Source organism: Exophiala oligosperma (genome assembly GCF_000835515.1).
Source record: "Exophiala oligosperma strain CBS 72588 unplaced genomic scaffold supercont1.9, whole genome shotgun sequence".
Lineage (NCBI taxonomy): Eukaryota > Fungi > Ascomycota > Eurotiomycetes > Chaetothyriales > Herpotrichiellaceae > Exophiala > Exophiala oligosperma.
This window is the reverse complement of record NW_015622826.1, coordinates 171,704-196,358: the sequence shown is the minus strand read 5'-3', so window position 1 is coordinate 196,358 and position 24,655 is coordinate 171,704. Positions and strand designations below refer to the sequence as shown.

General features: G+C 51.3%; 9 protein-coding genes across 13 annotated transcripts; 6 read left to right on the top strand and 3 right to left on the bottom strand.

Moving 5' to 3' along the window:
* Positions 1-172: 172 nt before the first annotated feature.
* PV06_08682 (uncharacterized protein) lies at positions 173-2,778 on the top strand (the record flags this gene model as incomplete). Its single annotated transcript, XM_016410046.1, has 2 exons — positions 173-337; positions 388-2,778. 2 exons carry the CDS (start codon positions 173-175, stop codon positions 2,776-2,778), a joined length of 2,556 nt encoding a protein of 851 aa, XP_016259068.1.
* Positions 2,779-3,154: 376 nt separating this feature from the next.
* On the top strand, positions 3,155-4,117 carry PV06_08681 (uncharacterized protein; the record flags this gene model as incomplete). The annotated part of the gene is made up of 1 exon (XM_016410045.1): positions 3,155-4,117. One exon carries the CDS (start codon positions 3,155-3,157, stop codon positions 4,115-4,117), a length of 963 nt encoding a protein of 320 aa, XP_016259067.1.
* Positions 4,118-4,392: 275 nt separating this feature from the next.
* Positions 4,393-6,461, top strand: PV06_08680 (uncharacterized protein). Its single transcript, XM_016410044.1, has 3 exons — positions 4,393-4,595; positions 4,653-6,366; positions 6,416-6,461. Exons 1-2 carry the CDS (start codon positions 4,411-4,413, stop codon positions 6,217-6,219), a joined length of 1,752 nt encoding a protein of 583 aa, XP_016259066.1. The 5' UTR covers positions 4,393-4,410; the 3' UTR covers positions 6,220-6,366; positions 6,416-6,461.
* Positions 6,462-6,494: 33 nt separating this feature from the next.
* On the bottom strand, positions 6,495-8,374 carry PV06_08679 (uncharacterized protein; the record flags this gene model as incomplete). The annotated part of the gene is made up of 2 exons (XM_016410043.1): positions 6,495-7,833; positions 7,933-8,374. The coding sequence occupies 2 exons, from the start codon at positions 8,372-8,374 to the stop codon at positions 6,650-6,652; spliced, it is 1,626 nt and encodes a 541-aa protein (XP_016259065.1). The 3' UTR covers positions 6,495-6,649.
* Positions 8,375-8,901: 527 nt separating this feature from the next.
* Positions 8,902-11,252, bottom strand: PV06_08678 (uncharacterized protein; the record flags this gene model as incomplete). The annotated part of the gene is made up of 2 exons (XM_016410042.1): positions 10,618-11,252; positions 8,902-10,497 (listed from the first exon to the last, which is right to left on the bottom strand). The coding sequence occupies exons 1-2, from the start codon at positions 11,176-11,178 to the stop codon at positions 8,902-8,904; spliced, it is 2,157 nt and encodes a 718-aa protein (XP_016259064.1). The 5' UTR covers positions 11,179-11,252.
* Positions 11,253-13,903: 2,651 nt separating this feature from the next.
* Positions 13,904-15,588, top strand: PV06_08677 (uncharacterized protein; the record flags this gene model as incomplete). The annotated part of the gene is made up of 4 exons (XM_016410041.1): positions 13,904-14,278; positions 14,348-14,434; positions 14,507-14,598; positions 14,661-15,588. The coding sequence occupies 4 exons, from the start codon at positions 13,904-13,906 to the stop codon at positions 15,586-15,588; spliced, it is 1,482 nt and encodes a 493-aa protein (XP_016259063.1).
* A 553-nt stretch (positions 15,589-16,141) lies between these two features.
* PV06_08676 (uncharacterized protein) lies at positions 16,142-17,867 on the top strand (the record flags this gene model as incomplete). The annotated part of the gene is made up of 2 exons (XM_016410040.1): positions 16,142-17,170; positions 17,251-17,867. The coding sequence occupies 2 exons, from the start codon at positions 16,142-16,144 to the stop codon at positions 17,731-17,733; spliced, it is 1,512 nt and encodes a 503-aa protein (XP_016259062.1). The 3' UTR covers positions 17,734-17,867.
* Positions 17,844-20,270, bottom strand: PV06_08675. 4 transcript variants are annotated; one of them, XM_016410036.1, is made up of 4 exons: positions 19,866-20,270; positions 18,989-19,812; positions 18,851-18,930; positions 17,844-18,796 (listed from the first exon to the last, which is right to left on the bottom strand). In XM_016410036.1, exons 2-4 carry the CDS (start codon positions 19,315-19,317, stop codon positions 18,159-18,161), a joined length of 1,047 nt encoding a protein of 348 aa, XP_016259058.1. In that variant the 5' UTR covers positions 19,318-19,812; positions 19,866-20,270; the 3' UTR covers positions 17,844-18,158. The 4 variants fall into 4 exon arrangements, with proteins under 4 accessions (XP_016259058.1, XP_016259059.1, XP_016259061.1 ...); XM_016410037.1 differs by having other exon boundaries at positions 19,769-19,812; XM_016410039.1 differs by having other exon boundaries at positions 18,851-19,812.
* Positions 20,271-20,646: 376 nt separating this feature from the next.
* Positions 20,647-24,393, top strand: PV06_08674. 2 transcript variants are annotated; one of them, XM_016410035.1, is made up of 6 exons: positions 20,647-20,792; positions 20,889-21,037; positions 21,168-21,260; positions 21,356-21,427; positions 22,122-22,992; positions 23,080-24,393. In XM_016410035.1, the coding sequence occupies exons 2-6, from the start codon at positions 21,032-21,034 to the stop codon at positions 23,475-23,477; spliced, it is 1,440 nt and encodes a 479-aa protein (XP_016259057.1). In that variant the 5' UTR covers positions 20,647-20,792; positions 20,889-21,031; the 3' UTR covers positions 23,478-24,393. The 2 variants fall into 2 exon arrangements, with proteins under 2 accessions (XP_016259057.1, XP_016259056.1); XM_016410034.1 differs by lacking the exons at positions 20,647-20,792; positions 20,889-21,037; positions 21,168-21,260 and having other exon boundaries at positions 21,427-22,043.
* Positions 24,394-24,655: the final 262 nt, after the last annotated feature.

Sequence of the window (24,655 nt, the reverse complement as noted above, 5' to 3'; positions counted from 1 at the left end):
TGCCTGTTGACATGCCAGCAGCGCCTCACGGGCATTACAATCAACATCACTATTTCCTCTACCAAACCGATTGTCCGGCTCGGCAACTTCATGTCCTCTTGTTCCTAAGTCTTGTGTAGTGTCAGCGACGGCGGGCTCATTTTGACGTTCTGGATCCCCATATACCAGGCCCATGGCGCCTCCAAGACCATTGAAACGTCAAAAGACCAACCCTTCAAAGCCTTCAGCCTCAGAATCAGATCAAAAAGCACCAGCCGACGTTCCCCTTCCTCCAGAGACTCCGCCGAGCCCGACCACAGCCATATCCACCACGTCCCCGGAGGAAGGAAAAAGATCGGTAAGCCGTTGGCAGTTCATTGTTCGTACACTCGCTAATCAGCTGCGCAGTCATGGATCACCCGTACTTGGCCTCGCAAGGCACGACCTGTCGCTGAAGTTGCACGCGAAAGTGTCCCTTCGAGCTCTAACACGGCCCATGAAGTCGCTTCAATCACCAAAGATAAGCCTAGATCTCTGAGATCACCATCCTTGGCCATGACTCTCGGAAAGACCTCCTCGAATCGATCCCTACCGGTTGATGCCACCACAACGGCCGTGAATGCTACTGCGGAGGCTACCACCAACAATGGCAAGAAGAGTGTTCCATTAGAACCCAGTGATAAGCCTGTTACAGACGGAGATGCAGACAAGAGTGTACCAGAAAGCAATCAGAAACCCGAGAAGGCAGCCTCAAACGAAGCATCTGCCCAACAAATCCAATCAGAACAACAGCAAAATCAGCAAGGAACGTGGCTGGGCTGGTTAGCGAGGAGAGATGGATCTATGAATAAACCATCAGAAGTGCAACACCCAGTGTCCTCGAATATAGAAAGTGGAAATGGACAACCTCTGCCCGCTGTCGCCGAACCGCCAACTAACTCGCCAGAGGCAACAATAAATCCGCAAGAATTCCCTGAGAATTCCGGAAATAAGAGAAGCTGGTATCAAATGTGGAGTAGCGATGCATCAACTAGACCTCAGAAGGAAGCATTGTCGTCCGTGGAAACGAATACATTGACAACAGAGGCGCCTACACAACCCACTCATCTTGATATTAGCATACCCAAAACCCCAAAGGCCAAATCAGTGTCACAAGCTTCGTCTCTAGAAACATCTCCGCCGCCTCCGCTATCTGGAGATGGCTCTAAATCGGCAGGCTGGGTGTTTTGGTCTCGAGATAGAAAGTACCAGTCATCGGCGAAACCTGAAAACGAACCGCACGTGGGCGAGATTGCAATTTCCGATACTCCTTCACAAACAAGGCCTAAACGAGCCTCGATCAGTTTGCAAGATGAAGCTTCGAGGCCTAACCTGAAAACAGCGCAGGCCCAAGAAACACCAAAGCAGGCTGGCCCTGAGAAGAGTGCAACGGCCAAGTTAAATGCCGCAGAACAACCTTCGGTCTCGAAATCGGAGATGAAAGCCACAACGAAGAAAGAAGGCAAGTCCACGAAAGCAGAATCGTCTCATGCCACAGCAATCGCCAGAGAACCAGTTGAAGCCGGAACACCGAGGCAGCAGTCTCCCACACCCTCAAAGAAAGAAGCGCCTAACCTATTGCTACCAGCTCTCAGCGACACCTTGAGCTCCGAGGAGCAACCTTCTATATTGCAACAGCTTGCAAGATTGCTTTACTATACCAAAGGGCCTGACATGAAGCGTCTTTCACTCATCAAAGACCCGCCAAAAATCAAGAACGCACTTGCAATCGGCGTCCATGGCTATTTCCCAGCTCCACTCATCCGTACCGTGCTTGGTCAGCCCACAGGAACTTCGATCAAGTTTGCAGATATGGCCGCCAAATGCATCAAGAAATGGACGCGAAGCCATGGGTACGAATGCGAAGTCAAAAGTGCAGCGCTTGAAGGTGAAGGTAGGATCACTGAACGAGTTGAGCTCCTATGGAAATTGCTGCTTAACTGGATCGACGAAATTCGCAAATCAGACTTCGTCATGATCGCTTGCCACAGTCAAGGCGTTCCAGTTGCGATAATGCTTGTAGCAAAACTAATACAATTCGGTTGTATCAGCGGCGCTCGAGTTGGTATTTGTGCTATGGCGGGAGTCAACATGGGCCCCTTCCAGGAATACAAGTCTCGTTGGATCAGTGGCTCCGCTGGCGAGCTATTTGATTTTTCTGATCCCAACAGCAAAGTATCCAAGAGCTTTCTTGAAGCTATGGAAGTGATACTGAAATTCGGAGTCCGGCTCACCTTTGTCGGCAGCATTGATGACCAGCTGGTTTCTATGGAGTCGTCGATCTTCGCTCCTCTGACCCATCCTCATATATACAGAGCTGTCTTTATCGACTCACGCGTTCATGCACCAAATTTCCTATCACATCTTGTTGGCTTCGCGCTGAAATTACGCAATGTCGGTGTTCCAGATCATGGCCTTATACGGGAACTCTCGTCACCATTAGCAGGCAGCTTGTACGGTGGAGAGGGTCATTCCCGCATCTATGAGGATGATGCAGTATATGACATTGCAATCTCATTCGCTCTTGAGACAAATGCTCTCAAAGATGTGCCAATATCGCAACGCCAGACCAGTACCGCGGCCGCAAATCCTTACATTCTCCCATTCGCAATGCGTGGCATCCTGGAGGAAGATTACGTCAAGACAGAGTTACAGAACGAAGCCCGAGAGCTTCTTGCTCAATTTGACGCCTGGAAACCCACCACAAAGGCCCTAAAGGATGTCAAGTTCAGGCTCGAAGGAATTAGGTCGAAACTTTGACATATGAACCAAGTCTTATGCTTTCCGAAAGTACATGGGAAGTTAAGCGGAGATTCTCAAGACAGCCTTTTGGACTTACAGAGCCTGTAGCTGTGGTACCAGCATTTCATGGCTGGAATTTCAGACAGGCTCTCATTTAGGTTTCTTCAAGAAGATAAAAGGCTGAGAAAGTGCAATCTCACTTTGGGCAGATCGATGCTGCACCGATTGGTGGACAGTGGGCGGTCTCTGCCACTTTAAAGAAACACATTAGGCGCGCCATTCCATCCTCCGGTCTCATTCCCAAAGAAATGCTGCATCAGCATATCCTATTGAAAGAAGAGCAGAAGAGTTACAGCACACAGTTCATTCAACTCTCGCAAGCCACTTTATCGTCATGCCTTTGCAGTACGATCCGGACTTTTATAGGGCTCTGGAGCCTCTGCTGGCCGTAATGGGCAATAGGCCCAAGATTCCAGTCCACGACATACAAGGGCGACGAGACCGATTTGCAGCAAATCGAGTGGTGATGGAAACCCTCCCAGACGCCCCCGGTGTTGTTCAAGAAATTCATCATGTGGCCAGAACGGACAAACGTGCAATTCCTATCCACGCTTTCATCAAACAGCCCGCAGCCCATACTCCAGGGCCAGCTGTTCTTCATATCCATGGCGGCGGAATGATTGCTGGAACACCGGCGGATTTCAGAAAATCACTTGCTTTGTGGTCTTCGTGGACCAATGTTCCAATCTTCAGCGTGGACTATCGCTGTGCTCCGGAGCATAAAGATCTCGTCCTTGTCAATGACTGCTACACCGCTCTGCAATGGCTGATGGAGAATGCACAAGCTTTGAATATCGATCCCACAAGGATAGCATTGTTTGGAGAAAGTTCAGGCGCTGGTGCCGCTGCAGGTGTGGCCCTGATGGCCAGGGATAAAAACTTACAGCCTCCCATTGCGAAACAATTACTTATTGAACCAATGTTAGACGATCGCAATCTCACACCCAATGCGGCTCTCGCGCCGTTTCTCGTCTGGAGTGTGGACGACAACATCACCGGGTGGACAGCTCTTCTCGGAGATAAAGCTGGCAAACGGGACGCGGATGTTTCGCACTATGCTTCTCCTGCGCGGGCGAAGAGCCTGACTGGTTTACCAGCTACATATATCGATGTAGGAGATTTGGACCTTTTCCGGGATGAGGCTGCAACATATGCCATGCGAATTGCTGCCGAAAACATCAATACCGAGTTCCATTTGTACAGCGGTGTGCCGCATGCATTTGAATGGTTGGCGACGGAAATAGCGCTTACGAAAAGGGCTACGGAGAATAGAATCGCTGCGATGACCAACTTCTAGGATGCGTTCGCTGGTCGGAATGGATGGTAGACAAAAGCGAGGAAGTACTCCATCCTTGACACAGTAATGATACAAAGTCCAAATACAGTAATACTAGACTTGTCAATTTACTCAGAGACGAATAAGGGACACAAGAGAGCCATATGACTGTCATTCTACTGCTTTGCTGATGATAGACTCAGCCTCGTCCAGCCTTGTGTTATGTACTATTTACTCCATACAAATCCCCGCTTCGTCACTGCGCATTTCCAATAAACACATATCAAGCGTCGCATGGGTTAATTCATTATATCATGTATCTGCGCCTATGGACGCAGGTACTCGGTTTTATTACCTGCCTGACCGTTGTCGTTGTCGCCGTCGCTGACTCCGAGTTCGGTCGCGACTCCGACACTGACCTCTACGACAGCCATCTTTCAGATCAAGCAGTGTTCGGCGGGCTCTGTCCTGACTACACAAACTATGCTCGCCACCAACAGTATGCTACCTTCGTTGCCGTGTCTCAAATTTGTCCGCTGACATTATTTGACTCAAGTAAGCCTTTCAGCGAAGGGCCTCTAGAGCTTCCTTACCAACGACCGCATCCTCACTGTCGCAAGTTCTCGTCTCCGGCGGTGGAAAAGGTCATAGAAGATTTACACCCTCGATTGAAGGACGCAGACCTGGCACAGATCTTCCGCAACGCGTTTCCCAACACTCTGGATACCACCGTACTTTGGCACGTCGATGGAGTCACGAAACATGCGGAAAAGCCACGCTTGTTCCGGGATCGAGGCAAATGGGAGGGCGCCCACTCCTTCATCGTGACGGGCGACATCAACGCCGAATGGCTTCGTGACTCGACGAACCAACTCGCGCAGTACCAACATCTGGCCAAGTCTGCAGAAGACATCTCGAGTCTCCTCCTCGGCGCCATCAATACCCAAGCCGAGTTCGTCATCGCGTCGCCCTACTGCAACGCCTTCCAACCGCCTGACCCGTCACGTCTCCCACCCGTTCACTCGGGCCAGGAAGACTACGTCCATCCAGCCTATGAACCAAGTGTGGTCTTTGAATGCAAATACGAACTCGACAGCCTTGCAGCATTCCTCTCATTAACGAACCAATATCACACCTCGACCGGCTCGACCGCGTTCCTCACCCCTCGGTGGTACAAAGCCCTCGAGCACCTCCTGCATGTCCTGGACGAACAGTCTCGGCCCACTTTCGACCCTACCACGGGCGAATATGAAAGAAACGAATACACATTCTCACGCTCGACGCGCTTGGGCACCGAGACACTCAATCTCGAAGGGACAGGAAACCCTCTAGCGAATGGCACAGGTCTGGTGAGATCAGCATTCCGCCCTTCCGACGATGCGACCATCTTTGGCTTCCTCATCCCTGCAAATGCCATGATGTCTGTGGAACTATCTCGCACCGCGGCACTACTTAAGACCGCGTCCTCCAGATCGTCCGCCAAGGAAGCGACGTGGATGACTCAAGTGGCCGATAACCTCGTGCGCCGATCCGAGATCATCAGAGACGGCATCTACAAGCACGCCGCTGTGCCACACCCGGAGTTTGGTCGCGTGTTTGCCTACGAGGTCGATGGATATGGAGGCCACCTTCTCATGGACGACGCAAACATCCCCTCCCTCCTGGCGCTTCCCTTGCTCGGATTCGTGGACAAGGACGACGCGATATATCAGAATACTCGGCGCATGATTCTCACCCAGCGGGGGAACCCGTACTTTCTGACCGGCGACAAGTTCTCCGGCATAGGCGGTCCGCACATTGGCCTTCGAAACGCGTGGCCCATGAGCGTGCTCGTGCAGGCGATGACGAGCACCGACGACGCCGAGATCAGCGAATGCGTCGACCGTGTCAAGAAGGCGAGTCTCTTTGGTCTGATCAACGAGTCTCTTGATGTGCATCGTGGCATCGGGCCCGGCGGCGACGGCATGACGAGGAGTTGGTTCGCGTGGGCCAACAGCGTCTTCGCGCAGACCGTCCTCTGGCTCGCGGAGCACAAGCCTCATTTGGTCATGAAGCCAGAGGAAGATGGGTCGTTTATGAGTTATCGAGTCGGTCAGGGGTTCGTACGGTCCAACAGTCAATGAGGGAAAGAGTTCTTCGGGGAGCTGATAGGACTTGCCTACCTGGGTACCTAGAGTGAGGTGGTGACCGTCTGGTCCTACTGAAATCAATCAGTGTATCCAGGACAAAAGTGGCATACAAAAACGAAATAGACATTTTCTCCATTACAGGTTAGGCCGCCGTTCAAAAAGACGAATATATAATTCACAACATACCCAGGTACAGAACCAATCGATCCAATGCACAATGCCATTCTTTCTCAAGGTAGTTTCGACAAGATACATTACAGGTCTCGGTACGCAATTGATGCTCGATCAACATTTATCCTATTGTACGTTACGCTAATCCATACACCTCGACATGACTTGATGCCCACCCTCACCAGGCAACAAGGTATCCTTTGCGAGTTATGAATCAATCCGCTAGAAGAGATGCTCATGCCATCTATCATTTTCAAGCATTTTTCTTTCCAAAGAAACTCATAATGTTTCCGCCCTTTTTCGGCGCAGATTTTGCACCACCACCACCTGCACCACCTTTCTGACTGCCCGCACTCTGATTTTGTGACTTGTTTGATCCGAAACTACTAGTCGTGGTACTCTTCGGCGGCGCAACCTTCTTGACCGGAGCAACAGCAGGTTCAGGTTCTTCCTCGCTATAACTCTCCCAACCCACCTCCTCCTTCGTGACCAGGTATCCGTCCTCGTCCTTGACGGTACGTTTCTTCGTGACCTTGCGTTTGCCTCTGCGCCTCTTTGGTTCTGAACCGGCGGTGGCGGTGGTGGAGTTGGCCTGGTCACCGTCCTTTTCTGTAGAAGCTTCCTTCTTGTTTTGTTTCTCCGTATCCGAATCCGACCAGGCGACTTCTTCCTCGTCCCCTTCATCCTTCACGGCGTCGGTCCCTGTCGCGTTTTCGTTTTCCGCATTGGCGGGGACTACTCCTGGCTCGGCCTCCTCTTCGTCATCCGAATCCATCATCTTACGAAGCTTGGCCGCTTTATCTTCTCGCTCCTTCTTCACGTCACTGGCCCTCTTCTTGGTCGTTCGTTTCCCCGTGTCCAGAAACAAGGCCTCGTCTTCCGACTCTCCTTCGTCGTCGTCGTCGTCGTCCTTCATCACAGTGTCAGGGTCTTGTTTCGCAAGCGACGATGTTTTTGGTTTTTGGTTCCCTTGCTTCGCAAAGGCCTTGAACAGATCCGACGACCCGCCACGTTTGAGTGAAGGGGGAGGTTGTTTATTATTCGACGGGGTGTTGGTCGTAGATGTGCTGTCACGAGAGCCAGGTCGAGAAGCTTCCTCGGGCGTGTCTTCGGCCGCGTTTTTGCTAGGCTGTTGTTTCTGCCGAGTGCTTGACTGTGCGGACGTCCGCGGCGGTGGGTTCTTTGCATCTTCCCTGACCGGCTGGAATTTCGGAGCCGGACCTTGAGAGATAATCGGTCGCTTGCCTTTGCGTCTTCTCACTTCGGGGTTTTGTATTATGCCATATCGTTTCCCGTGTTCCAGGGGGTCCTCCTTTGCAAACACGTCCGTGAACAAACCCCGGCCCACGTCGGTCAGGCTGACGAGATCTTGTATTCGAGCGGGGGACAGGCTGTAGAGGTGTATCGAGCTGATGGTTTCGTACTGTTCTTTGATTTCTATCCGTGTCAAATCAATTGTTAGCGCGAGGAATCTCTCCATTTTCCGCCGTTCATGCGCAGACGAGCGCAGCAAATCCATAGGATCCAAAAACCCACCTTTCAGACTCTCTTCCCTCACGAGTGTAATCGTCCGCACTCTTACTTGTGGAGATTGTTCTCGTTCTTCTCCTTCTTCCGTGGGTTGTTTGTCACTCTGCTGGCTCGGTTCCAACATTGAACTGGTAAAGGGGGGTGGGCTTGAAGGGATCGGTTCATCTTCGAATTCTTGTTCTTGTCGTTGTTGTTCTTGCTTGTGGTCGCCGTCTAGGGCTCCATTGGCCTTGAGAGGGGACTGTTGTCGTTTCTTCACTCCAGACAAGAGATATGTGGCGTACACCGACCCTGGCTTCTTTTCGTTCTGAAATCCATAGAACTCGTACAGCATACATTTCGCGGCGTTGACGTGGACCTTCAAGGCGCGCGAAACGTTGCGGTACGACACGGTCCTCTGCTCCGACAGGACCTCGGTCGCCAAATACTTTTTGAAGTCGCTGGACATTATGAAAATCCTGAAACGAATCTGGAAGACCGTCGGATTCGAAGAAAGAAAAGAACAACAAAAAATCAAGATACCCCTGGTTCGTACGGTGTATCAATGTGGTGGAAATCGAAATCACTTCCTCGCGGTTAAAGTGGTTTTCTGAAAGCGCGTCACGCAAACCGCGTTTACTTTTGTGTGATGAACGTTTACATCATCCACCGTAGAGAGCGCAAGGGTGGAGCAGGTATACAGGAGACCCCCTCTCCATCCCCGTAAATTGTCCCCTTTCACTTAACGCCAGACAACAGCCTCTTACTTTCACTTCGTTCCCCTTTTATCTTGTAAAACGTGCGTTGAGTATGTTAACGAACTCGAAAGATCAATATACGTCACCACTCGACGAGCTCGGCACCTGAATGACTCCAGGCGCTTCTTTAGGTACGCGCAGCAACCACAAGACTTGACGTACAGTGACGACAATCCTTCCACGATGGAAAGGTTGTTGGGTGTTGCAGTGTACAGAATGACATCTCAGTTGCGTCGAACTACACCACTGACCGCAGTCGCTCGAGCACCTTTTTGTACACCCTAGCCATGCCAGATCTATGACGCGATATAAGACTCTCTCCCAGCTGGATCTCCTTTCCTCTGGTAATTCCATTATTGTAAGCCCCTGGCATGGAGTCGTCATTTGTCTCCTCGTAATCCACCCGCCAAAAGCAGAGAGATGCCAAAAACACTGCATGCGGGAAGTGAGGTGGCAGAAGTGTGCCAGATTCTCGTGCTTCGGGCGTGGCGAGCATACTCATATCTTTGGCCAGGCGCAGAACATGCCCGGCGTGCCACAAAGATTTGGCTTTGTCTTCATCGCTGTAAAAGCATCGGTGACGGAGGTTCCACTGTTCGACATCCTGTAGTGAGGACAAGGAAACGTAGATGTTCAGGTGTAGCAGGTGGAACAACATCATGGTGCTAGGTTCTGGGGCAATGGCATGTGAGCATCTCCAATTGTTCAAAAGCATCTCAAAGAACTTTCTCGTGGAGTGGTCTTGACTCGGGGCACCTTGGTCCCCCTTTTTACTGATGTCTTGTTCCGAGGATTGACTCGGCTCAAGATTCCCAATGCACGTCGATTGTGATGCTGAGAGCGAGATAGCGCAAAGACTGAGGAAACTCATGCTGCTGCTCTTTATCCTCTTCGTTGATGTTCCGTGGGACGCAATTGATTGAAGAGTTGTCTCCAAAGATTCCTCCTTCGGCCCTAACCACCAGCTGGAACTGAATGGGAAACTGGAAGGGGCAGGTTGTGCGGTTGGTGCATAGAACATGGCTGGCCGTTGAAGTATAATTGTTCGATAGCACTCCAGTGTATACAAGATATGGATGATTCCGCTTTGCCGTTCTTCTGAATCGGATTTCGCTGATGTCCAAAGTCCAAATTGTCGTGCGATCTGTAACATCTCGAGATGCCAAACCTCGGTCAACTCGTAGGCTCTTTGGTCGCCACAGAGATACCCAAAGAGTTCCAATAAGCAGAAGGTTTGGATGACACAGAGCTTCTCGTCGAATGTTCTGCGTCTCGAGTGGTATACATCAGTGAATAGCTCTCGACGCGCGTTGTAGTAGAACCACTTCGCGACCTGGGTTGAACCTTCGATGCTGCAAAAACACCCACCAACGCCTGCCATAGCCAGATAGATATGTCGAGGAGATTCTCTGGTAAATTTTGTCTGGCCAGACCCGGGAAAGAAGGCAGAGATATTATCCTCAAACAATGCTAGGAATGCATTGATAACGTCTCTGTCAAAGCTGGGCCGACCTTGAGCCACCAAACTTTTCATCCACTGAGACTGTTCAGTCAAGACCCCGGGTGACTGGGGCCGAGAGACGAAGGTAGCGTTTGTGGACTCCTTGAGTCGCTCTGCTGCAACATTTGCCGCTTCTAGTTCCATATTCTGATTTTCTTGAAGCGCATTGCCATAACTGTAATCGAGACGCAGGGGCGAAGTAGCCATTCCTGTACCGTTGAAAGACATCAGATCGGATGCGAAGGTACCGGGAAGACTTTCGGAAGCATGTAAACGCAGTAAATCTTCGGTAAATAAGTCAAAGTTGTAGTCGGCTGCTACATTCTCAGAAACCTAATTGATGATCAGTGCGCGTCTACTTCCGCTGGCGGCTTATCAAGGTCTTCAAGAATCGCATGAAATTTACAAGATAATACGGCAATGATAGTAAAATGACTGCGGACTTGAACTTACCTCGAAAATGCTTGGAAAGATGACGTCCTGATACGAAGGTTCGACCCCTTCATCCTGCCAGGCGAACAAGTTTCCGCTGAAAGAAGAGAAGGGACCATCCTCTTGCGGCAATTCAATTCCACCTGCAATGTTGCCTGCGGAGGAATGTGCAGCAAGAGGCTCGATCGTACCGTCGAAGGGAGGGAGCGTCGGACAGTACGAATCCGCGATCTGATTCACTTCTGGACTGTCGATGAAGCGGACATTCGAAGAGTGTGAAGGTGTCATTACTTCATCCGTACCACCTATCTCGGCATGCACGTGTGGTGTCGTCCTGGAGTCAAACGATGAGAGGATATTTCCTGCCGCGGCCGGTTCTGTGCCAGTCTTGGTAGTCGACAGGCTCGGCTTTACTCGCTGTAAAGGACGGTCAAATGTGCATGAAATCCTCTTGATCGTGCACCGCCGACAGGGAGGACGGTCAACATCGCATTTGACTTTATTTGCGCAACAAGAGTCGCACGCGACTGTTGAGCGTGGTCTTTTCAAGTTCTCGCGGGCCTCTGGATGCAAGACTTTCATGTGGCGTTGACAGCTATCGATGCGAGCAAACGTTGTACCGCAGTAATCGCACTGGAAGGGTTTTGCTTTCGTATCTGCATTTCGTCATGAGCGGGTAAGCATTTCCCAGGCAAACATGCCTTTCCAGAATCCATTGATGCTCACGGGTTCTCTGATGTCTTTGGAGATGCTCTTTGCGAGAGAATCGCCGCTCGCAATCCCCACATTGTAGGTCAAGTTGTGGTTCATCGACCATTGTTGTGAAGTTGACATGAGTGCAACACTGTGTGTGAGAGGAAGTGGGGGACCGAGGAATTAAATAAGGCAATGAGAATGGACGGCCTCTGTATTGTCTGCCTCCAGTAAAAGCAAGGTATGGAGTATGGGTTATGGAGAACCAGACATGCCTTTTACAAGCAATGGTGGTTTGCAATTGGCTGGCCAAAAAATGGGGCTCTGTTCAACACCTCAAAGTGCTCATGGTATATATCATATCTCTCCTGATACTTCAGGTAGTGGATATTGAGTGGACGCAGGGATCATCTTCAGAGAGTGATATCAACAAAAAGATCGTCACAGTTTGAGTGTACACCTCGTTTTCTCAGGTATGTTTTAAATTTATCGCCCCGTTTCCTCAAGAACGGAAAAAAATCATGGAGCGTTGATGGACAAAAACTCATCTCACAACCTCCCTGATCGGGGGAAGTTGTGAGAATAGAAAACCTTGTAAGCCAAGATTTTTAAAGGGGCAACACCCTGGAATCGAAACTACAAGTGGCTGCAGGACACCCCTACTCCGGTCACAGAATCCAAATCTAACCCGGCCGGAGAAAGATATGGAGGACTGATTCGGAGGGTACGCAAACAGCGTTGCCTAGGACGCGTTTGGACTCCGGACGTGAGCGCTGCCATTGAGTTATCAACCCATTGTTGAGTCAAATTTCGCGAATCAAATATATAAACACAAGAATTATTTGGGATGTCTTCACTGATGAAGCTGCTGAAGGCGCGCTCGCGGCGGGGAAAAGAGGGCCGCCTGTCTTCACTGAGTTCAGCGCGTTGAGGAGGGCGCCGGGGAGGGATGTTGAGCATCAACTCATGCATCTTGAAAACTTTTCCGTGTCCGCTTTTCGTGGCCCATCTCTCCATACTGTAGATCTTCATTCCGTTCCCTTGACGACCTTTGGCACACCATATGTCGTGCCGAACCAACCCTTGGGATCACAACCGTCGACGACAATGCTTCGATCTGCTATCAGCCATGCCCCATCCTCGGTCCGCCTGAAGACATCCTCCCACTGGCCCCAATGATCGGGAGCCGACTTGTCGGTCACAGCAAGATAAAGTGCGATACTCCTCGCCTCATTGTCGCTTGTAAAATGTACATCGATGCTTGTGATATGGTGTCGGATGTATTTGGCTTCTTGACCCTGTACCACCGTGCTCATTTCGGACGGCTTTACCACCGTCCCATTGGGAAGACGATACAGGCCATCTTTCGTGAGGAGCAGAGCCATTTGGTCCCATGCGGCATTGTCGCGTGCCAGCACTGCATACCGATGGAGCACAGCTTGAATCTCGCTCAATGCAATCGTTCTCTCGAGTGTCCCTGGTTTGTTGAGATAGGCCATGGCTTTGATTACTCTCGATTGGTCGGGTCTAGCTTGTCAGGTTGTAGAGAGAACATAAGGGTATATTTGCAACTCGTCATGTCAGCAGAACGAACTGTGCCGCATTTCTACCATCCCGCTTCATGTGTGGAGAGCCGACACAAGTTTTCCTCCTACTCCGTCGATTGGCGAATCTCATGGGGCATCCCACCACATGATGGTCTTTGCATGCACAAGGATGCACCTAGGGATCTCTTCATTATTGGTGCATCGTACAGTAGTTACAACCTTGTGAGCTTTACTGGTTCACGATCCATGAAGTGCACACCTGTTGAGTTCTTCCTGGTATGACCGGCCCACCCATTTGACAGTAGCTGGTAGCACAATCTGGGAATTGCTACATTGTCATCCAGGAGGGAGCTAGCCCTCGATGAGGATCTCACAGTCGGAATCACAATTAAAAAGCGGCCTGCTGCGTTTTGTGACATTGATACGGAGTAAAACGTCTTGGATCGACGGAATTTTGGTTTCAACGATTTGACGAAACACAATAAATATTTCGGTTCCGGACAAACAGTTGTTCCGCGTCACCACCACAAAACCACTTTCTGAAACTCTTTCCCTCTACAAACCATCGAACACGATCCCAACCACCTACAGTCCGTGACTTCAGGCCCAAGGAATCCCCTCTAATTCATTACCTTCAAACTCAGTCTATCCTTTGCACGAGCATGCGCCCCATGCGCCCCTCTTGGTGACTGGCCGATAATTTGCGGCGATTGTCTACTTGAGTTGAGATGCCGGGTTCATTTCGTTGAACTCCTGTATAATGGACTCTGAAGCCTCTTTGACGCGCTTGCTACCGAGTGAGTCAACCCTAGGCAGCCATCCATCATTCGTCTTATCGAAGACTACCTTGCTGTAATGCGTTGTATTGGGTCTCCGCTGATAGGGTTTTAGATAAATGGCAGCCACACAGGTCAGATGCAAGACGGGCGATGGTTGCTCCAGATGCCTCGTTCATGATCAATTTCAAGCAATCTCTCCTTTCAAGCAGCCAGTATAAACCTAGAGGGGATCGAAGTACACACTTTACTTTCGATGACAATATGCAAACTGCCTCTAATCTCGCTCCAATGTCTCTAGGCACTGCTACAAGCGCATTTCCTCCCGAGAACAGTGAGGAAGATCAAAGATCAGTGTTACGATATCCGTTAATGCTTTGGGCCGAATTTCCTTCGTTGCCAAGTGGTGAATTATTGACGTCGCTACTCCATGAATTTTATCATAATTTCGCCCCTGCAACGCCGTTCTTTTTGTCTTGGGCACGACTTTCAGGAGAAGCGCCTCCCTATCTTGTGGTGGCCATGGCTCTGTTGGGGGCTGCTGTCGCTGAAGAGGTGCATCTGTCGTCATGGGTTGGGAATCTTTGGCGTGCTAGCTGGTCTCTGGTGCTGGGGGCACTTGAAGTTGACAACTCACTTTCGAGAAATGCTGAGTGGGTTCAAGCAGTAAGTTTACGTGTTGAGAAGATTGTGTTTTGAGCCAAGTGCGACCCAATTGCTGATTGTAAATACAAGGCTCTCTTACTCGTACTTTACGGCACACTTCAAGCAGATTCGGCCACTTGGACGAGAGTCCAGGCATGTGCCGGCTGGTGTGATACTGTAAGTCATGATTCACTAGAGGCCACTTGTGCCCGGGTTCGCGGATTGGTCCTGAATTCTGAACCTGGCCAGATAACACATAGGATGCATTTGATGAAAGTGCCTTCAAATCAGAACGGTCAACAAGAAATCGCACACGGGGCTAATAGTAAAGTCATGACCGGGTAAGTCTCCTCGAGCATGTAGAAATATGTTTACCTTCTAAATTAACTGTGACCATATCTAGTTTATTGAAGACGTATCTGCTTGTGGATGTGCTTCGCGCCATCCATCTACACTCGATACCTACAGTTCGCCTTTCTGAGGTTTCATTGCAATTGGAGAATAATGACGATTTCCAAAGCATATACCAATGGCTTCTGACCGGCAAGGGTTCCACGCCTGCAAGTCTGAGCCCTGACGACCATGTATTCTTGCTTTTCGCGCTGTTGGCTGAGATCGTTTCATTGCAACACAGCCTCACAGCTTTGGTGCGACCGGATATGTCAGCCAACCACATTCCTCCTTCAATAGGTAGCGTGCCAAGGTCATCGGCAGATGCTGAATACTACAACCCCCTCCTTCCTCACTCTGCATCGGCAGAGTATATACGATGCAAGCAGAGACTCAGCAGAGCGCTCTCAAGATGGCTCAGCTTATCGAGCGTGCTTCCCGAACATGGAGCGCGTGTCGCCGAAATTGACAGACCTGTGACACCAGTCTATCATTTTTGCTGTATGACCTTGGAGGCAGATTCCAAAATGTGGCTTTTGCCGGCTCTGGTGGGATACGAACCATTTACCAATGACGATTTTCCTTCGAGACTCAAAGATGATCCATCGTCACGCCCCGCGCTCGTCGACCTTCACTTCAGCGATGCGGCGTCCTCGAGCGCATGGAAGATTCTAGACCAAATTGGATTTGATGTACAGACTGTGACTACTGTGGGCGACATGGAACTGTCAGTTTCTCCAGTCTGGTCTGCGATCATCCTTTTCTACGCAGCCCTTGTCGTGTGGGCGCGCATGATCGAGGACCAGAACCATCCCACGAAAGGCGGCGTCCAACTCTCCAGAAAGAAGATTATGGGAACATTCATGGCAGAGTTAGAAAAGATCAGACCGCGATGGGGTTGCATCCCAAAAATGGTGGCAACACTCAAGAACCTTGATTGACGGCCAAGAAATAGCAGCTTCAGTAACCAATTTCAAGCACCATTGAATCCGACAAAATGGATGTGGTCACGTCACATCTTAGCTGAACTCAACCATCGTCCTCAAATGGTATGCCCGATATGAACCAAGTTCCTCCTGGTTGCCTTTCTGAGGCTGGGCTGCGTGGAGATCCGAAAGCTATCCTCAAGGCTGAGTTTCCAGGGTGTGGGGACCCGAGAGGATCATCTCGCACCCCCGTACTCACGGGGAATCTAATAAACGACCGCTCCAGGGGTCTGTGGGGTACGGCCTCGCATTCGACAGCATTTCCGGGGGAGCGAACACTAATCTAGGTCGTTCAACCTGTGATATGCAAGGTCGTTTCCGATCTATCAAAGTTCAGATGCATTTGTGTTGCACTAATTACGCCACTGGCACGAGCTCCGTCTCACACAGCGCCGTGAACCTAACACAACATATACGAGGTAACACGGTCGTTTCTCCTCTCCCTGCTCATCCCTTCCTCAACAATTCTCCGGCTTGCTTTGTTCGAACGACGTAGAATTCATCCACCATGGCTTCTATTAGCGATTTCGCAGTCTGGCCCTCCCTGGTAGGGGCCTCTACACTGTACTGGCTGATTCTGATCATCTATCGTGTCTTCTTCCACCCTCTGGCCACATACCCAGGACCTCTGATGGCCAAGATGACCGATTGGTACATGGTCTACATGTCCCTGACGGCACAGAATACCTACAAACGTTACGAGCTGCACATGAAGTATGGCAAAGTGGTGCGTGTGGGGGCCAATGAGCTCTCCTACAGCGACGAAGCCTCGATCAAGGACATTTTTGCACAGAGCACAGAACCATGCCTCAAGGCACCGGCGTTCTACAAAGGATTCAGCCTGACGGGGAGGCAATCCGTGTTCAGCACCACCGACAGAAACGAACATGGTCGCATGAGACGATTACTGTCCCACGGCTTCTCCCAACAAGGTGTTCTCGACTTCCAGCCAGAAATATCGCAGATCATCGAACAGTACATCGCCAACATCGCCACGGCCAGGCAGCCCGTCGAGCTGCACGACGAGACGCACCACCTCTTTCTGGACATCACGAGCCGACTCAGCTTCGCCAAGAGCTTCGATACCCTCTCGGGAAGGCCTCACCAGGGCGCACAAGACATCGAGACATATTTCACCGTCTGTCCCCTTTTCGGCCTCCTGCCGATCGCCCGGTATTTTCCCTTTGGGCCCTTCAAGGCCGCCAGACAAGCCCAACCCAGGATCCGACGCTCGGTGCAAGGCTACATTGACGAATTCAGGGCGCGACTGGGAAAGGGGACCACCGAACAAGGCCTGCTACGACACATGCTCACCGCGTGTGACACGGACACCAACACCACCCTGACCGACGCCGAGTTGGTGGAGAACAGCGTGCTCTTCATCATCGCGGGTAGCGGCACCTCGGCCACGACGGTCCTGTATCTGTTGTACGAGGTCTCGAAACGACCAGAGGTACTAGAGCGCTTGACCAGAGAGATCCGCGACGCATTCCCCGACCCGTATGTCATGCCGGCCTTTGACACGGCCACTAAACTCGTAAGTCTGGTCTGATCCCATCATCAATTTCTGTCCGAGGTGGTGTATGGTTCACTGACTGCCCGTTCACCGTCGTACAGCCCTACCTCAACTGCGTCCTCCAAGAGACGCTCCGCCTCCGCGGGCCCATCATGTCCTGCTCCGTGCGCCTCTCCCCCGGCAAATCCATCGGCGGTTCCTTCGTCCCGTACGGCACCACGGTGTCCAACGTTCCCTACGCGACGGCCCGCGACCCCGAAGCCTTTCCCGACCCTGAAGCCTTCGTTCCAGAACGGTGGGAGACGGCCACGCCCTGGATGCGCTCAATGAACCGACCTTTCAGCACGGGCAACAGAAACTGTATCGGTATGCACCTCGCGCGCGTCCAGGTTTTACTTACAATCTGCGCTCTGTACCAACGGTTCGACCTCGCCCTGGACCCGCGTGTCACCGAGGACATGATGGTCCAGCGTGACTTTGGACTCATGACCGTCAGTGGGAAGAAACTCTGGATGACTGCTGCACCCAGGGCAAACTCTAAAGAGGCCCAGTGTCACGGCCTGGACAAGGGCCGGGGTGACTAATGCGATGAAGAAAAGTGAGCAACAAAACGCCCTCAAAACCAAAGTCACTGGGACTTGGTAAGAGCGTCGGTTCAACGAATCGATAGAGCAATGTACCCCTACGTTCTAGGTATCGAATTGAACATTCATTCTCATTTGTCGGTCAGTGGTAGAGAATCAGAACTGACCCAATGCTTTATCTGTTTGACACGCTAGAATGTCTTCTCATAATTCTCTGTGGTTAGTCGCTAATAGCACGAAGAGCAAAAATGCAGGTTGCTGCCGTAGTTGTTGATCAAGTCCACTTTCATCTTTTGACCATTCTTCTGCAGCCTGTCGTGTGTGTGTGTGCGTGATGTGATGGAGTGTGTGAACATGACGGCAACAAGAACATAATGTGTGCCAAGGCATGAATGCCATGCTCCCCAACGAACGACGCTGATGGGTTAGCTGGTATCCATCGCATCATCACCACCGGCCGACTTTGTCTTGTCCTTGACGTGCGAGATGAAGTCATCGATCGCCATGGGCCACGCGCCGTCCGGACTCCACCACTCCAGGGCCTCCCCATCCGGCTCCTTGATCTTCAAGGCCATCTCACCGACCATGTTCCACAAGTCCTTGTTGACCGGTCTCTTGATGTTGGTTTCGTAGAATTCACACCACATGTCCAACCACTTGGTCGACGCGGTGTTCCAGCCTAGGCCACCGTTGTCCGACCGGAAGAACATGTTCCAAAAGTCGACGGCCGACTCCATGGGGACACTCCTCTGACCCTCGGGCTTGGCGAGCTTAAAGGCATTGCGGTAGACTTGTTTAAAGTAGGCCGGGTCGGCGGACATCTTCTTGCGAATGACGTCGACGTACTGCGCTTGGGCCGCGACGGTATCGCAGGGCTTGTTCGCGGATGACGCGCTGCGCCAGCCTGCGACGAAAGGATCTCTGTCAAATTCACCGATCGAGGGACACTGCAACAGGTCGCAAATGGCCAGGTGAGCGAGTTCGTCCAACTGCACTTTGATGGCACCGAGGTAGTTCTGAGCGCCGTCGATGCCGATCTTGTCTGGGGATTCTTTAGGATTGTCTAGGCAGTCACCTGTCAGAGAGGCTGTTCTGTAGATGTTCCAAATAGTATTACCTCGGTAATCGTCAAACAACTTCTTCAAATTCTTCTCGACAGCAGATGGGACTCCATCGGTGGAACCGGCCTGGTAAAACCTGTCGGAGGAAAAAAACATGTCAGTATTGCAGGCTCCAGTAGTGACAAACAACGAACCCTGTGGCCTCGGATGTCTCGGTGGTCGTCGCGGCAGGTGCCTTCTTGGTCGCCCTCTTGGGTGTCTTGGGCTCCGCCTTTGCACGGGGTTTCTTGGGCTTGATGGTTGAGTCTACAGCAGAGGTCTTTGGTTTGGCAGGAGATTTCTTGGGCTTTTTCTCGGGTGGAGCGGCATCGTTGGTCGCCGTGGCATCACTGGCGGCTTTGCGCTTCCTGGCCGGCTTGCTGGGCGTCGCATCACTTGCAGTCTTGCGCGTCGTTTTTGCAGGCTTGCTCGGGGCCTTCTTCGGCGGCTTGCTGAGTGGCTTGGCTGTCTTGCTAGGTGCCATGACGCAGTGAGGAGGTAATCTGACTGAACGATGAAAAGATGGGTTTAATGGCGATCTGGGCTTTTTGGATTTCAGATGACCGTCACATCAAAAGAAAGAGCGATGGCTGCCTGGAAGTTGGAACAAGCTGAGACAAATCTCTCTGTCTCTGCACTGACAAAGAAGGCAGTCTTGGCGAAAGAGTTGGACGAGGCTGCGACTTAAAGTTGAGATCGTGTGTGGGCATTGTCGTCGCAAGGCCTCTCAGTTGCTGATTGCTGTTGACCGACGGACACTCCAGTAGCCACCATTATTGTACTTCCTGGACCATGTACTCTACTGCCGGTAATAATGGCCATGTCGATGTCTCGCAAGTTATGTCGTCCTTCCGATTCAATACACCCAACGCGGACACTGAGTTGGACCAGAGAGGGAGGAGGCTTAAGTGCAAGACAATGAAAGGCATACTCACGAATCAAGCGCGCGTTCCAAGTTCCAGTCGTGGTTCTTCAGGAGCTACAAGACAGGCAGTCAGCAAATGACCTTTCAACATCTCCTCGTCCTCATACCTTTGCCGCTATGCTCTCCTTGGCCTGCGTGAAGTTGACAAACTGATGAATCGCCATCCGCTGTGAAGTATTGTAGGCTGGCATGATGTACTTTGATGCCGCTGTGGCCGCTGTCAACGATAACACAACTCAACCCGATATCGATCCCAGTTTGTCGCGACAGAATTATTACTCCTACTTGTTTCAATTTTACCTCCACAAAGCCTGCCAAGCTGCACCTAGCCTGAATACGACACGCATGCACAGTATTTCAGAGACACTTTTCGACAGAGGCCATGCACTCTGATTGCATTCTGGCAGGTCTTGATGATATGCTCTGACGGTGGCGGGTATGAAGCGAAGTTAGGAGCCAATTTCTACCCGGGAAAGGCAAGTTCACCGGGGAAATTATAACGCATCTTATCTAATCATAGGCGACAATGTTCTTCCCTTTTAGCCTTGTGAGTTACTCAACAGCAGACAGAGCCCAGGCTACTTTGTACATGGTGATCTTGAGGTTGAGGACGGGTGATGTTGAGGGTCATTCAGTAGAACGATATTGCTTTTTCTATCCCTGTCTATCTGTGTTCAGGGTTTCTCGTGAGCTTAACCCGTCGCAGCATATTTTGCGAAGGTATGACGGCAGCGGGAACAGGAGAGACAATGGAGGGGTAGACAAGGCTGTGCTATTTAGACTGCGTTGAGCGCCACTCGGTGGCTGATGGCTGGTGTCTTCGTCACGAGTGTGGCACTGTTACCACCGTGAATACCAGTGGTGAGAAGTAGCTGTCTAGGTACTTTGATCAACGAGCCTGTGATTGAATCACTTCTCGTGAGATGATATGTGAACAACAGTATTCTGTAACATCTGTGGTCAATCATTGCATTCACAGCGATTAGATACCTGTGCCACAAGTCATCCAGGGGCATACTCGTATTGTAATTCCAGTGAGTTTACCCCACCTGTTTGGTGAACAGCACAGCCCTGTTACTCTGACGGTGCCTTGGCTTCTATGCTCGTTTGAGTCTTTTAACTGGTACAAGGCCGGTCAACTTGTTTAAAACCAAAGCTCGTCATCGGCTCAGTTTGATCTCCTACCTCTACATACCATCTTGCTTGTGTGTCGACATCACGATCACTACTGCAGTGGAAGCAACTTCATTCTGATCTTCAACCAACATAAAACATGGGTGTAAGTCTGTCGCTCTCTCCAATTCCCTGCCCCCGCAATCCCTAAAGGCACAGTCCAGTCGGACCTACAAGCACCAGCAAAGACCAAGTCTTGCCATGCCAAAACTTCTTCCCGCTGATGACGCGTATAGCTTGCCTCTAAACTTGCTGCTTCTCAGGCAGCTTATCCTGGTGGTCCGCCGACATCTCTCCAGCCTGGAGGTGGCGCTCCTCCCGGTGGCTATGTGAGTACCTACCTACAATCCCACGATGGTCCCATGATTGATCCCATCATCAACTACGACTAGCGGCCCGGCGGGTACTGATGAGACTCATATAGAGCGGAGGACCAGGTCAAGGTCAAGGTCAAGGTCAATCATCTTACCAGGCGTATCCAGGTGGCCCTCCCTCGGTAAGCATCTTCCGAACACCGCAACTTTTGCTTGTGAGGCCTATTCTCGGCGCAGACCTCTTGCGTCACCTTGCGCCGTGAGCTGGAACCTGTCCATATCCACCTGCAAAGCTGCACGTCCACCACAATCGACCATTGTGGCAGGCCTTTTTTTTCCCATTTGTATATTTGTACACCAACCGTACTTCCTGCGTCGTCCAACAACCACATCCAAAAGATCATGAGCAAGTTTTCTCGCCTGGCAGCGGCAACACCAGGCGGCCAAGCACCGGGCGCACCTCAACCGCCTACGAGTCCCTACCCTCAACAACAACAACAACAACAGCCGTCACCTTATAACCAGCCTCCGGTACCTCCTCGGCCAAGTGCATCACCACAGCCATACCAGCAGCCTGCGTGGCAGTCCCCGCAGCAGCAGCAACAACAACAACAACAGTATGGCCAACAACTAGGCGTTCCACCCCAAGGAGGGTATCAAGGTGGAGGTTACCAATCGCCGCAACCGCAGTCCGCATACACTTCATACCAGTCGCAATACCAACCCCCCAATCAATACGGCGCGCCACAATATCAACAGCAGCCGTATCAGCAACAGCAGAACAGTGGATATGGATATGTTCGTCGCATTTGCACTTTATTTGCGAGCACCTTGCGAATAAGATTATCGGTTTAGCTAACACTTTGCTTGTTTTAGGGTGGTCCTCAAGGTCAAGGTCAAGGTCAAACCCCCTACCCCGGCGGTCCTCAAGGCGGTGGCCCTCCCCCTCAGCAATATGGCGGCCAACCTCAATACGGTGGTGGTCCCGGCGGCCCCGGCGGTCCTCCTCCCGCTCCCGTTGGAAATGTAGGCGGTTACAAACAACTCCTACAAGCAGCGATTCAAGAGAAGGGCCTGCAAAGCTTCTACCCACCCAATTCGCCGATTCTTGACCAGATCGCCAACCGAGCCGCTCAGCAAGTCGCACAGCTCGCAGCAGCATGGCGCATCAACAGCGAAATCGCATCGGACATTGTCAAGCTCGCACTCTACGACGTCGTGCTGTACATCGACGACAGCGGTTCCATGCAGTTTGAAGAGAACGGGGAGCGTATTGACGACCTGAAGTTGATATTGTCGCGTGTCGCCTTTGCGACCAGTCTCTTCGACGATGACGGCATTCAAGTCCGCTTCATGAACTCTCCCGACGGAGGTAACAACATCCGTAGCGAGCAACAAGTCACCGAGATGGTCGCGCGCACTCGCTTCTCCGGCCTCACTCCCATGGGTCGAGAACTCGACAACAAGATCCTTCGCCCGTTGGTTCTCCAAGCCGCTCGCAGTGGCCAACTTCGCAAGCCGGTCTTGGTCATCACAATCACCGACGGTCAGCCAACCGGTGAAAGCTCTGGAGACGTGGCCAGGATCATCAAGAACGCTTCGGACGAGCTGTCTAGAAACCCTCGATACGGCAAAGGTGCCCTTGCCTTCCAGTTTGCTCAGGTCGGCAACGATCTCAAGGCTCGTGAGTTTTTGAGCAAGCTGGACGAGGAACCCACGATTGGTGACATTATCGATTGTACATCCAGTAAGTTATTTTGTGGCTTTGGCTTTTTGATTTTGATTTGAGTTGTACAAAAAAGAAGAGGCAATATCTAACATGTTGTGACAACAGACTACGAAGTCGAAGCCGACGAAATGTCTCGCGCGAACCCACCGGTCAACCTGACCCCAGAATTGTGGCTCATCAAGCTCCTCCTCGGTAGTATCGATTCTTCCTATGACGCCAAGGACGAGAAGAGCAACGCCCCTCGACCCCCTCCGGGACAAGGTGGCTACGGTGGTCCACCTCCACAACAGGGCGGCTACGGCGGTGGATATCCCCCTCAGGGTGGCTACGGTGGTCCTCCACAACAAGGTGGTTATGGCGGCGGCCCTCCTCCTCAGCAAGGCGGGTATGGTGGCCCTCAACAGGGCGGCTATGGAAGACCTCCTCCTCAGCAAGGTGGTTACGGTGGACCACCGCAGCAGCAGGGAGGCTATGGTGCACCTCCTCCACCTCCGCGGTATTAAAGCTGTGACAGGGCCTAGTCCTTGTATTGGTGACGTGGTGATGGGAAGAAGGGCTTTGTGTGTGCATGTGTGTGTGTGTGTATGAAATGAACGAACCCCTATTTATCATTACCATGACGCGCGTAGAGCGTACCTAAGGTGGTACAGGCATGACAGAGACATGGAGAGACGGCAAGGCTACAAGGAAAATGATATCAACTAGTACACAGTACAATGTCCCGCAGAACAAAAAGCATACCCGCCGAAGATCCATGGTTTTCGGGATCATGGCTTTTCGTCGACGACTTTTCAAAATCAGCCTCCTCATCGTCTTCTCTTTTTTTTCTACGAGGACTTGAAATGGTCGACCTTGTCAGGGGCATAGGGGAATTATTTATGTGCAAAGGCGAGACTACTACCCTCTTTCCTTTTTATTTCCTCCGCCCTTGCCACGGCTCGTGAATGGGAAACAAAAGTGATTTTTCAACTTCTCCGCCCCAGCCAGCAAAAGCCCAGAAGACATAAAGGGGTGGGGAGGAGAGAGAATTTTTGATACAACAGCGTATTATGCTTTGAGCTACAGGCACGAATCCAGTGCACACCGAATGAGTCAAGTGGACGTCTCCTCTCTCTCTCCCTCCCTCCGTCCCTCCCTCGTACTGACACAAAGCCCCAGAATCACTGCCCCCTTCTGAAGGCGTAGATAGTAATTCACCGCACGCACAACTTTCCACGCCGCTCAGTGAATTCACAGGCCCCTTCACTTGCACTGGCACCGCCTTTGGATCGTGACGCAACTGCGTCACGCTCTTTTGTTGCTGTCGTTGTTGTTATTGTTGTAAATTTTTTCCTCTTCAATTTAGAGATTTCAAGGTAGGAAGAAGAAACAAAATTAAACTCAAGCTTCCATGAATCTTCAAAAAGGTCCTCACGACGCGAATGTCCATAGAGGGAGACAAATCTTCGTTCCTATTTCCAACTCCTACCTCATTTCGGCCCCCGGTCTCGCGACGATCGATACAGTTGAAGATACAGTACCAGAGTCGTGTGTCTGTGTTTTCGCGTCCTGACCCTGACCCTGACCCTGACGATCGACTTTTGGGACAAGAGGCGGAGAGAGCGTTGCCATTACCTTGAATTTGCAAAGATGAAGTACGAGAACAGGTATGATATCCTACTCCGCTCTCCTCTCCCGCGTC